At 32.8% G+C, this 15,222-nt stretch overlaps 1 protein-coding gene across 2 annotated transcripts in view; it reads right to left on the bottom strand.

The window, feature by feature from the left end:
* The window catches only part of BRINP3 (BMP/retinoic acid inducible neural specific 3), a gene marked incomplete at both ends in the record, with an annotated part of 415,743 nt that overhangs the window by 218,867 nt on the left and 181,654 nt on the right, over nucleotides 1-15,222 (bottom strand). Inside the window, one exon of one of the 2 annotated variants that reach the window (XM_082857555.1) lies at nucleotides 1,844-2,034. The exons of the other annotated variant lie outside the window; for it this stretch is intronic. Coding sequence (XP_082713681.1) covers nucleotides 1,844-2,034 — 191 coding nt within the window. The remainder of the gene's footprint in view (nucleotides 1-1,843; nucleotides 2,035-15,222) is intronic. 2 annotated transcript variants of the gene reach the window in all.

Here is a 15,222-nt window from a genome sequence, read left to right as displayed (position 1 = left end):
AGCATCTCAGAGAGCTCTGAGGGATGGCTCCGAAGAAGTAAGGGATGAGCCAGGATATATAGGAGTTTTGCAATAAAAGCAGGTAGTGGAACATCAAAAGATTGCTGTTAATTAAAGAAAACCGGACATCTCAAGTTAATGAATTTAGTGCTTTTCTATTTATGGGAAGATGCAAGAGTCTGGGCTCACTGAAATCATTCCTCTGATATGCACCTTAACTATCTAGGGCCACTATCCTGCTTTTCTCCATCCTGAGTCCCCTCAGGGTGCACAGTCGGAGGCAGCTGCAGTGGCTGTTGGCCTGATGGCCGCAACATGCTTTGTTTACTGATATGGCAGGAGACATTTTCCATCCACAATAACTACGTGAGTAAATTGGTAACAAATATAGGCAAGATTCCTGTTTTCAAGAAAATAAAAAATTTCACATAACAAATACTATGAAGAATGCAAAGTGAGATCATGAAGTAGTAGAGAATATTGGTTGTCTATGGGCACTGTTGCTGGTAGGATGATTAGAAAAGGTCTCTCTGAGAAAGTAACATTTGAGCAGAAAAATATGAAGTTTCCTTGTGGCTGAAACATAGAGCATGATCAGGAGAGAGAACAGATGAGGTCTGAGATGAAACCCAATGGCAGAGCATTCATGTGGTGCCTTAAGAAACCACAGAAAGACATCTGGATTTCATTTCAACTGGCTAACTGTAGGTTTTAATTAAAACAGAAAATGATTTGACCCAACTCAAGTTCAAAAGATCTGTGTGAAGGATGGACCTTAGAAATATTCTAAGAGAAACATGGTGGTGACTTGGTGTAGGGACACCGCGGTGGAAGTCAGGAAAGAGTTGGATACGGGATATATTCTAGAGGAATAAACTGACGTGACTTGGTGACAGACTGGACTGGCAGGTAAATGGAAAAAAAGACACATCCTCTAAGACTGGGAAAATGAAGAGCATTTTCACACTACCTCACCATTGGTGTGAACTAGCCTGCCCCGCTTCAACTTAACTGAGAAACTGACAAGGGAGCAGGGAATCACTGTTTTCATGGTGATTCCTATCCAATTTTGTCCACTGCTCCTATTATAGGAAAAAGTAAGATCTATTTAAAACGGAATGTTTGGACATTATTTAAAGTCCTACACAAAATTAAATATACAGAATTCTGGGGTATTTTTAAGTTTTAGAAAAATGTCATTTTCTTCCTATTACACACTATCTCCCCCCAAATCATTTAAGTGTATTCAAAATACTGAATTTTACATCACCATGATAAAACACACATTTAATGGTATTACATCACATTGAGGAGGGTGACATTATTAATCTCTACTTTCATATCGTGCATCTTCATTGATATTTATTTATTACTCCCTTCACATCATATATCAACTTCACATCATATATCAACTACAATCAGAAATGTTAAAATAGCTCTAAAAAATGTAATTTTAGAATTTCAACATTTACTTTGGGACCTTTCCTGCTCTCTGTAACCTGAAGTCCCAGCTGTGACCTGATTGCTTATTATTCAATTTTTAAACAAAATTCGGCTCATCACCTTGCATTATAGAGTGTAAGAACTATGCCTATATTTAACAGAGGCTATTAGTTTGTAAATTGCTTTCAGGCAGAAACTAAGTGAAAATCCTCTACCTCATCATTGTGATCACCATACAAGATATTTAGTAATAGCTCAATAAATGTTTTGATTAAAAGTTAATGAATGAAATTTAGGATTATTCAAACTGCAGTGATTTGGATGAATCAACACTTTTCCTTGACTTACACAGTTTTATGCACAAGCACACACAGGCACAAATATTTTCAAAGAGTCGTACCTCCCAGAGTAGCAGATAGCAAGAAATGTGTCCCATATTTCTTGATAAGGTTTTCTGTGATTTGCTGAAGGGTAGGTCGACGTCCCAAAAGTCTTATGTTGCGGAAGAATTCAGGGGCAAGAGGCAGAGGGGAGCCAAGGAAATTTCTTCTCTCAACTGCAAGGTTATTTACTTTCCAGCGGCCAAACTCCCTGAAAAGCAAATTTATTTTTATTCGTAAATACATAATCTATCTGAATGTTTTCATTTGAAAAGTTCACTTGATAGTTTCGTTGGGGTCACTACATTACAATGATTCTTGTTTGTCATAATACTTCATGTGCTATGAGTAAGTAGGAGAAGCAATATTTAGAATTTATGTAGCTGGAGTGAATATCCTGAAACCAAGTCATGGAGAGGAAAAATAAACCACTTAAAGCAACAGACTCCACTGATTTTTTTTCCAAAGGAAAAATGTACTCATAAAAATGATTTCAGGGCTTCCCTGGTGGCGCAGTGGTTGAGAGTCCGCCTGCCGATGCAGGGGACACGGGTTCGTGCCCCGGTGCGGGAAGATCCCACATGCCGCAGAGCGGCTGGGCCCGTGAGCCATGGCCGCTGAGCCTGCGCGTCCGGAGCCTGTGCTCCGCAACGGGAGAGGCCACAACACTGAGAGGCCCGCGTACCACAAACAAACAAACAAAAGATTTCATTATGTATAGAATATTAATGTAGAATTATTTTTTAAAAGGGAAACTAAAGTAATATTTTACCATTTTCCAATGGAAATTGAAAAAAGAATAAATTTGTTTTCATCATTAATGATAATTTTCTATTCACTTTAGAGTGGGAACTTGTCAAACCTCAAGAATACTAAGGCACTGTAGAAGAATTTTTTAAAATATGATCCAAAGAAAAACTGTTTTTTTATAATAATTATTGTTTACAACATAATTTGAAGCCCCAATTCAACTTAATTAGTAATTACTCAAGATGCAAAATAACTTTTAAGGTGGATATGGTCAAATTAGAGAAGTAGCAAATATGATTATAAAAAATTTATGTATAAAAAATGTATACACTTATATTAAGTTAAAGTCAACCTAATAATAATTTAGAAAATAACTATGGTGAACTGGATTGCCTGATATCAACCATACAGATTTTTTTCTGAGGAGCGGTCTGATAAAATCTCAAATACCTTCCACAGAGAAGACTTCCCTCTACTAGATTTAGACACTCCTACGTGTGTAATTTAACTGTCACTACTTAGCAAATAAAATGTTGATTAAATATTGTATAAATACTTGCCATACTTATTTATATTTTTGCCTCCAAAAAATTCCTGGAATGCACCACAAAAAGGTGCATGATAGATACATCTGTGAACCAGACTCTGCATGGAGTTCACATTCTAGAGAAAGTTTTAAAAATAAATAAAATAAAGATGTTAAGTTAAATTTTAAAAACATCCAGATTGTGACAAGGGCTGAGAGCTACCACAAACAGACTGCTGTGATGGGCTGTAGGGCTGTGGACAGGATGGCCCTATTTTATTTTAAGTGACCTAAGAGGGCAACTCTGGAGAGGTGGTATTTGATACTCAGTCTCTAAAGGTAAAATAAAAGAGGCTAGATGTGGGGAAGCACCGAATAGATTTACACAGAATAAGGAAAAACAGTAAATACTTCCAGGACCAAGAACCATGCCCCTGATAGAGTCGCTTGCCATGAATAACTTGTTCCTGTGACACACATCTGGCAGCCACACAATCCATCCAGTCTTTTGGAAGTTAATTATAAGATAAGATTCACTAAAGAATCTAGGTAAGGCCTTGGCCTGAAAATAAGTCAACTTAGTGTTTCCTTCATTGAGAAACTCTCGCTATTACCTCTGCAAATCAGCTGATCCAAACAGTTTTGAATAGTATTATTCTACCAATGGTTCTCAAATGTCAGCACCTATCAGAATCACCTGGAAACTCCACCCCAGAGTTTCTGACACATGAGGCCTCGGGTGGGGTCAAGAGTTTGCATTTTCAACAAGCAATGCCAGTACTGCTATTCTGGGGAACATACTTTGAAGAAAACTACTGATTAGGTAATTTGGTGTGTTGTTTTTAAAATTTACTCAAAGTGCTCTCTTTTCAGTAAATCTTGGGCCTTTAGAGATACTATACTGGATTTATTACTTCATATTTCCTCAGAAGAGAGTAAGAATGTCATTGTTATTGTTCCAAACTTAATTGGTATCAGTAATTTTTTGTCTTTTCATCTTGTAAGAAATTTACCTGAATGTATTTGTGCATGTGTGTGTTCGATATATATGTAGAATATACATATGTAAATACATATTCAAAACTGTGAAGGAGAGCATTTAAAATAAAATATTTAAGTTTTAGTATTTTGTGAATATAAGGTATATAGTAATACAATGCTTCTAAGAAGTTGTTTATTAAACCATGATCTAAATAATAGCTGCTCATTAATTTCCAAACTTTTCCCTCAAATATTTACTTTTTATTTGCTGAAAAAACTTTATAATTTTATCAAGGGATAGTAACATAGCTTGAACCTAAAGTTGTGGTATATCTTTTTCAATGGTTTAAATTACCAAATTTATAAACTCACATGTATATTTTCATAACTTAAAATGTGAGTTGCTAAGTGAAGTAATTGGACTTAAGTAACCAAGAAGATTATCAATGGTGGTATTTTACAACCCATACAAACTCTCTCTAAACTGCTGAGTATTTCTTGCTAGATGGCTGTGGGTAACTACATATTGGGAGAGTGCCATTCTAGCCTCCCTTATTTTTTTAACAATTTGTAAATATATAATACCAACCTGCAATCAGTACCAACCCATGATCTATTCTGACTTGAAATATTTGCAACTTTATTTAGTTTGTTCCTCTTAAATTTGACAAAGAATGGATGTAATATGAAAGAGCTAGAACAAATTTACATCATTTTCCGAAATCAGCTTATAACATTAATTTATCAAGAAAATTTATTAATGGTTTGCTACTTATTGTCATAACTACCAGATATCTTGGTAGTAATATAGATGAATAGAAGAAAACCTCTGACCTCAAGGGTTCCAAAATTATACTAAGTGAAGTATAATATGAATGAATAAGTTGCAATTCAATGGCTTTACAATATTTTTATGTGCAAAAATACAAGTAGGCCAGTAGCTTATTGAGCACAACCCCTCTGCCCAATTCCTTGACATAAATGTTGCTAATCTAACTCACTTCGAATATGTTTTCTCTTCCCTTATATTCACACACTTCAGAAGGCTATAAAGAGCCTAAGACTATGGACAACCTTCCAGGGAGCTTTCTTCATCTATCAGGTGCTTTTTATTACCGCAGTATGTTAACCTCAATTAAGTTTATGGTCTCAATTCACCTTTTGACATTTCATTGGGACAAGACACTTTGCCACCCCATCTGGTTAATTTATCCTCTCTGTCATGCAACACCAAAAGTAAAGGACAAACTCTTCGGAAGTATCACCAAACTAAGACTATAACTAAATCAACCAATCAACTAACTAACTGAATGAATGAATGAATGGATTTTAAAAAACAGGATTGTTAGTAACCATAGCAAATTGTTTTCTTAATTTTCAGAGCTTCATCTAAAATTCTTCTCCTAGTTTTTTTAATATTTTCATATAAAGAATGAAGTAAAATATTTTACTTTCTATTGTGTATATCCCAAAAGTATAATTTGAGTAAAAAAATATGTTGGTTTGAGAACTGAGATCTCTCATTTCCACTCACATTTGGTTTATAATGTAATGATATATTATCACAGTTATAATCTCCATATATTTTGGTGAAAGCCTAGTTAGTACAGAAATCATCCTGAGAAGTGATGATAAGAGCACTTTAAGTAAAGGAAATCATCTCTGGACAGTTAAGTACCACACTATGAGCTGTGGACATAGATATGAATACAAATATTATGTCTCTTACCTGGGCACAGGTATGATTGCATTTACCCGTGTGGCCACGCAGCTTCCTTTGACCAATAAAGTGTGAGCATGTAGGTTAGCCTGGACCCTCAGCCTGGGACTTTGATCAGCAAATATGATTCGAGTTCCCATCCTTCAACCACTACCCCTGCAGCTTCTTAGGATGAACAAGAGCATGAACTAAAAAGAGATCTTGTCATGTAAATCTACCAAGATTACAGTTAGTAGTTGGTTTCCTTGCTTTCTAGCAAAGTCATCTAGTATACCATGGCTGATGTAGAGTATTTTGACTGTGGGGTACCTTGAGAAGGCAAAAAGGAACTAATGGTTGTACATAAATTAGAAACATATGGGCACAGTTTTTTTTTCCTTCCTTAAGAATAGATCTACTTCAGTTGGAACTAGACCACGCACTCATTAAATTTTGGAAAAACAAAGCAATGGAGTGCTGAATTGAAAACATGCTGTCTGGTATGATTATCATAATGAGAGCATTTTACCCAAAGGCATCTATGGAGTCTATCCAGATGCATTATGTTTATATTAAATAAGAACATTGTTGTATCTAACTAAATGCTGCCTTCTACCTGAAGCCTTCACAGAATGTAAATATCTTCTCATCATAACCTTTGGAAGTCTTTATATGAAATCAGCACAATCATCATTGTTTAATTTAACTCAGCCCCTTTAGAATCACCACTATTTTGTGGAACACATAAATGGACTGTAAACAGTTCAGCTGGAACATGACTTTGAAAATTTTTTTTTAGCTCTAAGGATCCTCCATTAGTTGATTAGAGTTATAATGTTTGCTGCTAAAAATTCTGACTTGCAAGCATCATTTTTTATGTGTGTCCACGTAATGTTCACTTTTCTACAACAATATATATTATAATTTTATCCCCACGCATCTCATAAAAAAGGTTGGAAAACCAGAATGACATCAACAAATTCCATTTAAATAACGGTTACATCATTGCCACATTGCCACTGACCTTCCTTATTTGTATTTAAATTCTGTGTGAATGCATAAATGTACTCAGTATATTTGAAATATATTAACTACCATGATTTCTTTAAAATTACACATGTATACTTGGTTCCTGAAAAATACAGAATCTGCCACTGTTGATATTATATATTTTGGACTCACTACCAAAGGAAAGGCAACATAAAAATATTGATAAAATCAGATGACGCATTTGCTGAAAAGGCTTATCTTTAACTGCTAACTTAACACTAAATAAAGTTGTTTGTGTAAAGCCCTAAAAGTTTTTATTACATTACTTTTCACAATACTACACTTGTTGGCTTGCAATTTTAATTCTGTCAATATTCATTAACTCTTGCAGACACAACAGAATATTAAAACAAAATATATTACCCAAGCACTAATCTGTGAACAAATCCAGCCTAAGAATTATAAATTGAATTGCCAATCTTTAGTAGTAATAACTTTCTAATTACATCTGTAAAGTCATACTGTTCTTAAGAAATGCCATTAATAATCAATACTATCCCCCCATAATTCTATTATGTGTAACTGTTATATATAAAATTGGCTCTTTTAACGTTCTTTCTGTAGCACTTCCACGTCTCACAAATGATGCTGTTTTCCATTTGGCCAGAACAAGGGAAATGTTCCTAATGACCTGAATAGCTGTAGCTCTGAAGGCAGTTTTTTAAAAGCAGCTAAATGCTGAGCAGTTGGCAGGGTAGAGAATCCACTCTCTTTCACCCTCCTGCCCCTTAATACACTAATATGTTGTTGTTTTTTTTTATTTAACAGTAGCAGGTCTCTTAAAGCTTGGGAGGTATTTTGGTGTGAAGCTAGGAATTTAGAAGAATGAATCTATTTAAAAAAAAATGGAAGAAAGGCACAATCACAAATATGACATTTGTGAAATGTTTACATGCAGGATTTTGAGAAGCATCATTAATGACTATTGTGTTTTGAATGAGCCGCCAAATTCAGAGGAGAATGGAGAAGACAAATTAGCATTATTGCAACAAAACATTGCCCAACCCAGTAAAGCAACAAGAATTCATTGTAGCTGTAGCCTCTTGACTATATTATTGAATATATAAGATTGGAGTGGGGTTACTGAGAATTTTTAATGAATGGTCTGGTTTATGGCTACTAATGTATATTTTTAATTCTTAAAATATGTTAAATTTTTAGGGCTATGAAATAACTGAAAGTGATTTAATTTTATCTTATAGCTTTAAATCATTTTCTGTAGTTTAATAAATACGGGTTTAAATGAAATTTTAAGGGAAATACCACAGAATTCAATTGTCATAGTTACTGTCATTATTCCCAAAGGTAATTCATTTCATAGGACTATAACGGTACCACATGCTTATACCCTTGCAGATATATATATATATATATATATAAAATAGAGATTTATTATCCATTTTTAAATTAAATCACTCCTTTGAAGAGGTGTTAGCAAAAGTTTTGATGTAAAAAATATACATACATGCTGTCAATGAATTACTTTCTAAATTGAGGAGAGAGGGAATTATTTAACAAGCAAAAGCTTTTCTTTCTAAATTTTGGAAGTATAGTTTTAACATCTATTACAACTCATCACAATTATTCCTCAATCACATTCATATAATTATACAGATTTGGTAATTATTGATCAGTGTAGATAAGCTAAGAGACAAATACAACTGAGCTAAAATAAAATGTCTACTCTGATTCCCTGTGAAAAAAAGCAATAAACAAATAAAAATGTCTCTTTTTTGAAATTTATAATTAAAAAATTAATTATTTATTTGGGTTACTAAGTTGAAAAATTTACACTTCTTACATAAATTTAAATATTTTAGGGAGCTAGATAATGTTAGTTTTCCAAAGGAGACTGGATTCAGGAGTCAGATAGCTAAAGTTTCAAATCTCATCCTTACCAATTCAAAGCTGATTACATTTTGGCAAGTTCTTAACCTCACTGATGCAAAGTCATTCCATTTATAAGTGTACGTCCAATAATACTGACTCTGTAGAGTTTTTAAAGAAGTAAAATTTGTAGCAATTAACTAAAATAGTGCAAGGAGCACAGTTTACTTCTGTGCTCCTTGGTGCACAGAATTTTGGTGTGTGTACCATATTTTGGTGTGTGTACACTTGTGAAGTCACAGATTTCTGTCCCAGGATGTCAATGTGAATAAAGATAGCTAGCTAGCTAGATAGATCAAGGTAATAAGCTTTAGTGAAATTAATGAGTAAAATTAACAAAAGAATTTTTAAATAGAGCCACACTCAAAGAATCTGCAAACTGTTTTTCTTGGTCCAGGCACAGATTAATAAATTAAATGCTCATCAGTAAGAATAAATGCCAAAAGAATAGTTACCTGCTAATGAAAAATTAATCTGCATTTGATAATTTCTTTAAACATTTAAGCAATAATTTCATTGAAATTTCTTTATAATGGTACAACCTCTACCGTAAACATTGGGACAAATATTTATAAATCATGAATTATGACAATGTGGCTAACCAATTAAATATCTGAGGTTGCAATAAATCAAAACTTCATATACTTCTTAATTTCAAATAACCTTCAAGTTGCCTCCAAAAAGGCAAGATCAAGGACTTTTTTTAGAGTAACTAAATGTTTAGAGACAGTGAATACAAATTGTTAATCTTTTAATGAAAATTTTCCATAATAAAAATTATATTTAAGTAATAGTAACTCAATTTAATAGAATATTTTTCCTGTAGTAAGTTTAAAATATCTTAAAGAAAACTCTTTTTAAATGTTATGATTTTTAAGGAAAATAAAAATGTGTTGTAGTAGGTCACAGGTTTTAAGATACATATAATTTATTTCAACTTTATGTCTTTCAAATCCACATGTCGTAGGGAGGCTGGATATGGTGTTTTATGACAAAATAAATTTTCAGAAAAATGTATAATTTTAATTTTACAAGGTATAAATTACTCATTCCCTAAATTATAACCTTTCAGTTTGAGTCAGGCTTGAGTTGTCAAAATACCACTTTACACACAAAAAGCTTTTGAAACGTAAACTGGTAATGTTACTTTTCTCTGGATATTATTGTCAGAATCTATGGATTACAAATTGAAACATATTATCTGACAGGCACTTAGTCCTCCTATCTTCTATGCTTGGAATTCATATCAAATAAATTTGTTATACTTAAAATAGATAACCAAAAAGCACCTACTGTGTAGTACAGGGAACTCTGCTTAATATTCTGTAATAACCTAAATGGGCAAAGAATTTGAAAAAGAATAGATACATGTATATGTATAACTGAATCACTTTGCTAGACACCTGAAACTAACACAACAATGTTAATGTTAATCAACTATACTCCAATATAAATAAAAATTAAAAAAAAGATATTAGTTGAATATCACCCACTATCTAACCCTTCAAAGACATCAATAACCCATGGGGAAATTGCTGTCTTCTCTGCTCTGCCAACCCTGTCTCCAACTAATTCTGCTATGTATTCATAGCAGAGTATTCTTTTCCTTCCTAGTAGTTAATATATTTTTCTGTGTGGTTATTCAATTAATGTCTGCCTCTTCCATTATATAATAAGCTCCACATAGACATGGATTACGTATTCTTTTTACAACTATGTATTCTTAAGACTCAGATACATGGTCCATAGTAGTCACTCAATAAATACATACTGAAACAACAAAGGAGTGAATGTTATCATGTGAGCTAAAATGAAATAACCACCTAAGAAAGAAAAAGGCTGAAGTTTCTGACTTGTGAGCCCACGCCCTGGCTAAAGTTCATAGAAAACCAAGCTCATTGGAAGAATTCATTTCTCAGTTGGGCTCTTTGTGTGTACAAGTGACTAGGGGTGGTTAGGAATTAACTGTTTGCTTTAAATTGAGAATCACTAAGGACTAGGTAAAAACCTACTCCTACTAAAAGTTGAAACATATATTTGAATGTTGAAAAAAAAGCTACCATTGTCTGTGAGTACAGTGAAATCTACAGAGTTGGGGCTCACAGCCTCCATTAGCTAATGCACTTCGGGGAGAGGAGTCCTGCTATCAGTTATAAGAGGATCTTCAATCTTTCGTATCTGTGTCAGCCTAAAGGCAAGGAAAAGACACTGACTGTACAAACTCAAATTCCATACTGCTAGGGGATAGATAAATATATAATATATACTCTGACAAGTTTTTTTCCTAAAAACATTAAAATATAAGTTTTAACAGGCAATAAGTTTAAAGTCTAACTGGCAAAAAGCAAAATTTTCATATTATTTGAAATTTTGATTGTCAAGTAACATTTACCTCAAGATGGAATTTGAAATGATAGTTAAATTAGACTTGTGTTTAAAGTGACTCATTGGTTTAAACTATTGCACTGTGAGGTATATATGCTCTTCTTATCTCCTTTTGGCACATGAGAGGGTTTTGGTGCAAATTATTTCTCTAAGGGTGTATACCTAACAATAGCTTGAATCCAGGGAATTTGACACCAAAAGTAATGAACTTAACTTCTTTATAGATTAACAGCAACTTTGAAAGGTGGATTTTAATAGTAATGCATGATACTTGTGTGTGTAGGGATTGTAAAAGGGAGCATATGGTGAAAGAGAGGGAAAGAGATAGAAATAGAGAGAGAGAGAGAGAGAGAGAGAGAATGGTGGAAAGGAAGGAAGTTGGGAGAAGTTTATCAATAAAATGGGGAGGAATGTGAGAAATATTAATATAAATTATTATAATAGAAACAAAATACTGACTATAGATTAATCCTTTATTGTCCTGACTAAACAGTCATCCAAGAAATACAGAATGTAAATATCTGTTTGGTAGAAGGAGCTAAAGAACGCTTGGGACTAATTCACATTTCTCAGAAGAGGGCAGTAGAATTGTAGGAACTGAATGATTAAAGAGGTTTACGATTAATTGCTTTCATAAGTGATATAGTACAGTCCAAACTCCAGCCTCAGAGTACAGAGAATAAAAGTCTCAGAGTGAGTCTCAGATGGTGAGAAAGAAAAGAGATTCTTCGATGGGATCACCCAGCTGTGATGAGGGAATTCAAGGATGAAATTGGGAAAATGATGGGAAAAACCTGTTACATCAAAAAATCACTAAGCTGAAGGTTGCCAATATGTCTCTAATGCGTAAGAAGGATTCCAGAGAAGGATGAAGTACTGTAAACCCACAGGGAAGCTTAGATTCCATGATAAAACGTTAACATCACCGAACACAAAGGGAGGTACTCCATCACAAAGAGTGTTATTCCACAATGGGGATATTATGTCTCATCCCTTTACTGGAACTACTTGTAATGAAAAATATGCATGTAGAAAAAAATAAATTCATAAATATAATCAATTGATTCTTAACAAAATAAATGATATCTCCTCTTCAAAGTTTGCTTAAAAAAAACAGGTCACTGGACTACTGAGTAGTACAGAACACTTTGAGAAAAACCTACGCAAATACTGAAAATATCTGGAAAGAACGGTTAATCACAGCAGAAAGAACCAATCAGATGTGCAGCCTAATTAGTGCAAAGTAAATAAACAAGCTATATTCAGTTAAAGTGCTAACACACCTATAGATGAAGAACTGAGAAGGATTCAGGGGGAAAACTGTTAAAAGAGAAAAGACATTTTTTTAAAAAATGAAAGGGCATAATGAAGGATATACCAGCGATGACAGTGAAAGACAGTACTTTGGGAAATATAACAACCACTGAAATATAATCTTTGGATGATTATATTATCACTTCATTATTGACTCTGAAAAGGAAGTGAATAAACAGGTCTAAAATACTGATGAACCTAAAAACTTATCATGGAGAGTCACTCCATGTGACCAAAGAAAATAGAAAATAAAACGGTGAAACAATAATCAAGGGAGTATCTAAAGAAAATTTCCTAGAATCAGAGAAGAGTGTGGGTGGGGTAAAACTGAGGACACTACAGAGGAAAAATGAGAGCAAACAAAAGGAAAAATAAAAGATTTATATCATTTTGAAAGGAGAAAACGAAAAGTGTTTCCATCTCAGCAATAGAGGATTAAGAGAAACAAATGAAAATGGATATATAAAAGTGGTTGTTTTTAATTGCTCAGTCACCATCATAAGTTTGTAGTTGTCAGCATGACAGACCTGTACGTGATTTTTTAGATTTGCACCTATGTATTTCCTTTTTTTTGAATGACTGTAGATGATATTGTATTTTTAATTTTGGTGTCGATATGTTCTTTGCTAGCTTAGAAATGCAATTGATTCTTGAATGTTTATCTTGTATCCTACAAACTTATTAAACTCCTTCATTATTCTGGAAGTGTTTTGTAGAGTCTCTTGGAATTTCCTATGTAGACAATTATGTCATCTGCAGACAGTGACAGTTTTATATCTTCTTTTCTCATCTGTAGAATTTTCACTTTCTTTTATTGCCATATTTTACTGGATAGAATTTCCAGCAATATATTGAGTAGAAGAGCTTAGAGTGGATGGATGTCCATGCCTAGTTTAATTTTGTTAAATGCTTTATCTTCATCAAGTGATGTGATCATCTTTTTTTTATCCTGTTAATGTGGTGGATTATATTTATTAATTTTCAAATGGTGAGCTAGCCTTGCAACACTGGAATAAACCCCACTTTTTCATTTATGTATAATTATTTTTACATATTGCTGAATTCTATTTACTCAGATGTTATCAATAAACTTTTATCAATATTCATGAAAGAGATTGGTCTATAGTTTTCTACTTTGGAGGTGTTTTTGTTCATTTTTTTTTTCTTTTTTGGTTTTGATATCAGGTAACACTTGGGTGATAAAAATAAATTGGTATGTGTTCCTCCTCTCCTATTTTCTGAGAGAGACTGTGCAGAATTAATTTTAATTCTTATTTAAATATTTAGTAGAGTTTTGCAGTGAAATTATCTGAGCCTAGAGATCTATTTATCTGGAGTTTTAAAACTAAAAATTCCATTTCTTTAATAGTCATAGGGCTAGTAAAATTAAATCTTTTATAGTAGGTGTTCTATGAAAGTTTGTATTTTTGAAGACTTGGTCCATCTTATCTAAGTTGTCAATTGTATGTGTGTAGAGTCATTCATTGCATTCACTTATTATCATTTTGATATCCATAGGGTCTGTAGTGATAATCACTGTTAAATCCTGATATTGGTAGTTTGTGTCTTCTGTTTTTTTCCCTAGAGTTTTGCCAATTTAATTGATTTTTCCAAAGAACCTGCATGTTTTACTAATTCAGTCTATTGTTTCTCTGTTTTTAATCATTGATTTGTGCTATTGTCTCTATTTTTAAAAATTTTGTTTGGGTTTATTTTGCTTTTCTTTTTTGAGGTCTTTTTATTGTTGGTACACAATTTTTTTCCCTTTACTATTGTGAGCAGTTTGTGCTATAAATTTCTCTCTCAGTATCACTTAAACTGTGTACTATAATTTTTGATACTTTGTATTTTTCTTTTCACTTAGTTCAAAGTATTTTTTGTTTATATTGAGATTTATTATTTAACACACAGTTTATTTAGTAGTATGTGATTTAGTTCCCAAGTGTTTGGAATTTTTCATATTCTTTTGTCATTGATTTCTAGTATGATTTCATTATCAAAAAAACACTGTACAATTATAATTCTTTCAAATTTGTTGAGGTTTATCTTATGATTGAGGAGATCTTCTATTTGTTATATGTTCCATGAGCACTAGAATATCTGTACTGGGCTGTTTTACAGTAAAGTGTTAAACAAATGATTATATTCTATTGGTTAATAGTGGTGTTAAGTTTTTCTATATTCTTGCTAATTTTTTTGTCTAGTTGCTCTACCAATTGATTAGAGACACTGAAATCTCCAACTATAATTGTGGATTTTTCTATTCCTTCATTTCTATTAGTTTTTGTTTCTCATATCTTGTAGCCTGGTCTTTTGGTGGACACACATTTAAGATTAGTATGTCTTCATACTGGATTGCTTTCTGATTACATTAGGCAGTTCTTTGTTTGTTATGATTTCCTTGTTTTGAATCTTACTTTATCTGATGTTAATGGATACTACTGCTTTATTTTAATTAATGTTTGCATGATATTTTTCTATTCTTTTATCATTCTGAAGTGAGGTTTATCATAGACAATCTATATTTGGCTTGTGTTTTGTGGTCCATTCAGCCAATCTTTGTCTTTTAATTAGAATACTTATACCATTTGTAATTAATGCAATTATTGATATTTTGGGGCTTAGTTATTTTTTATTTTTTATTTTGTCTCTCTGCTTTTCATTTTTATGTTTTCTCTTTCCTATCTTTTTGTAGGTTACTTAAATAGTTTTTAGAACTTCATTTTGATGTGTCTATAGTTATTTTGAGTACACGTTTTTGTGTACTATTTATTATTGACTGCTTTGTGTATTAATTTTTTTGCCTT

Source organism: Leucopleurus acutus (genome assembly GCF_964270905.1).
Source record: "Leucopleurus acutus genome assembly, chromosome: 2".
Taxonomy (NCBI): domain Eukaryota; kingdom Metazoa; phylum Chordata; class Mammalia; order Artiodactyla; family Delphinidae; genus Leucopleurus; species Leucopleurus acutus.
This window is presented reverse-complemented; position numbering and strand designations above follow the sequence as displayed.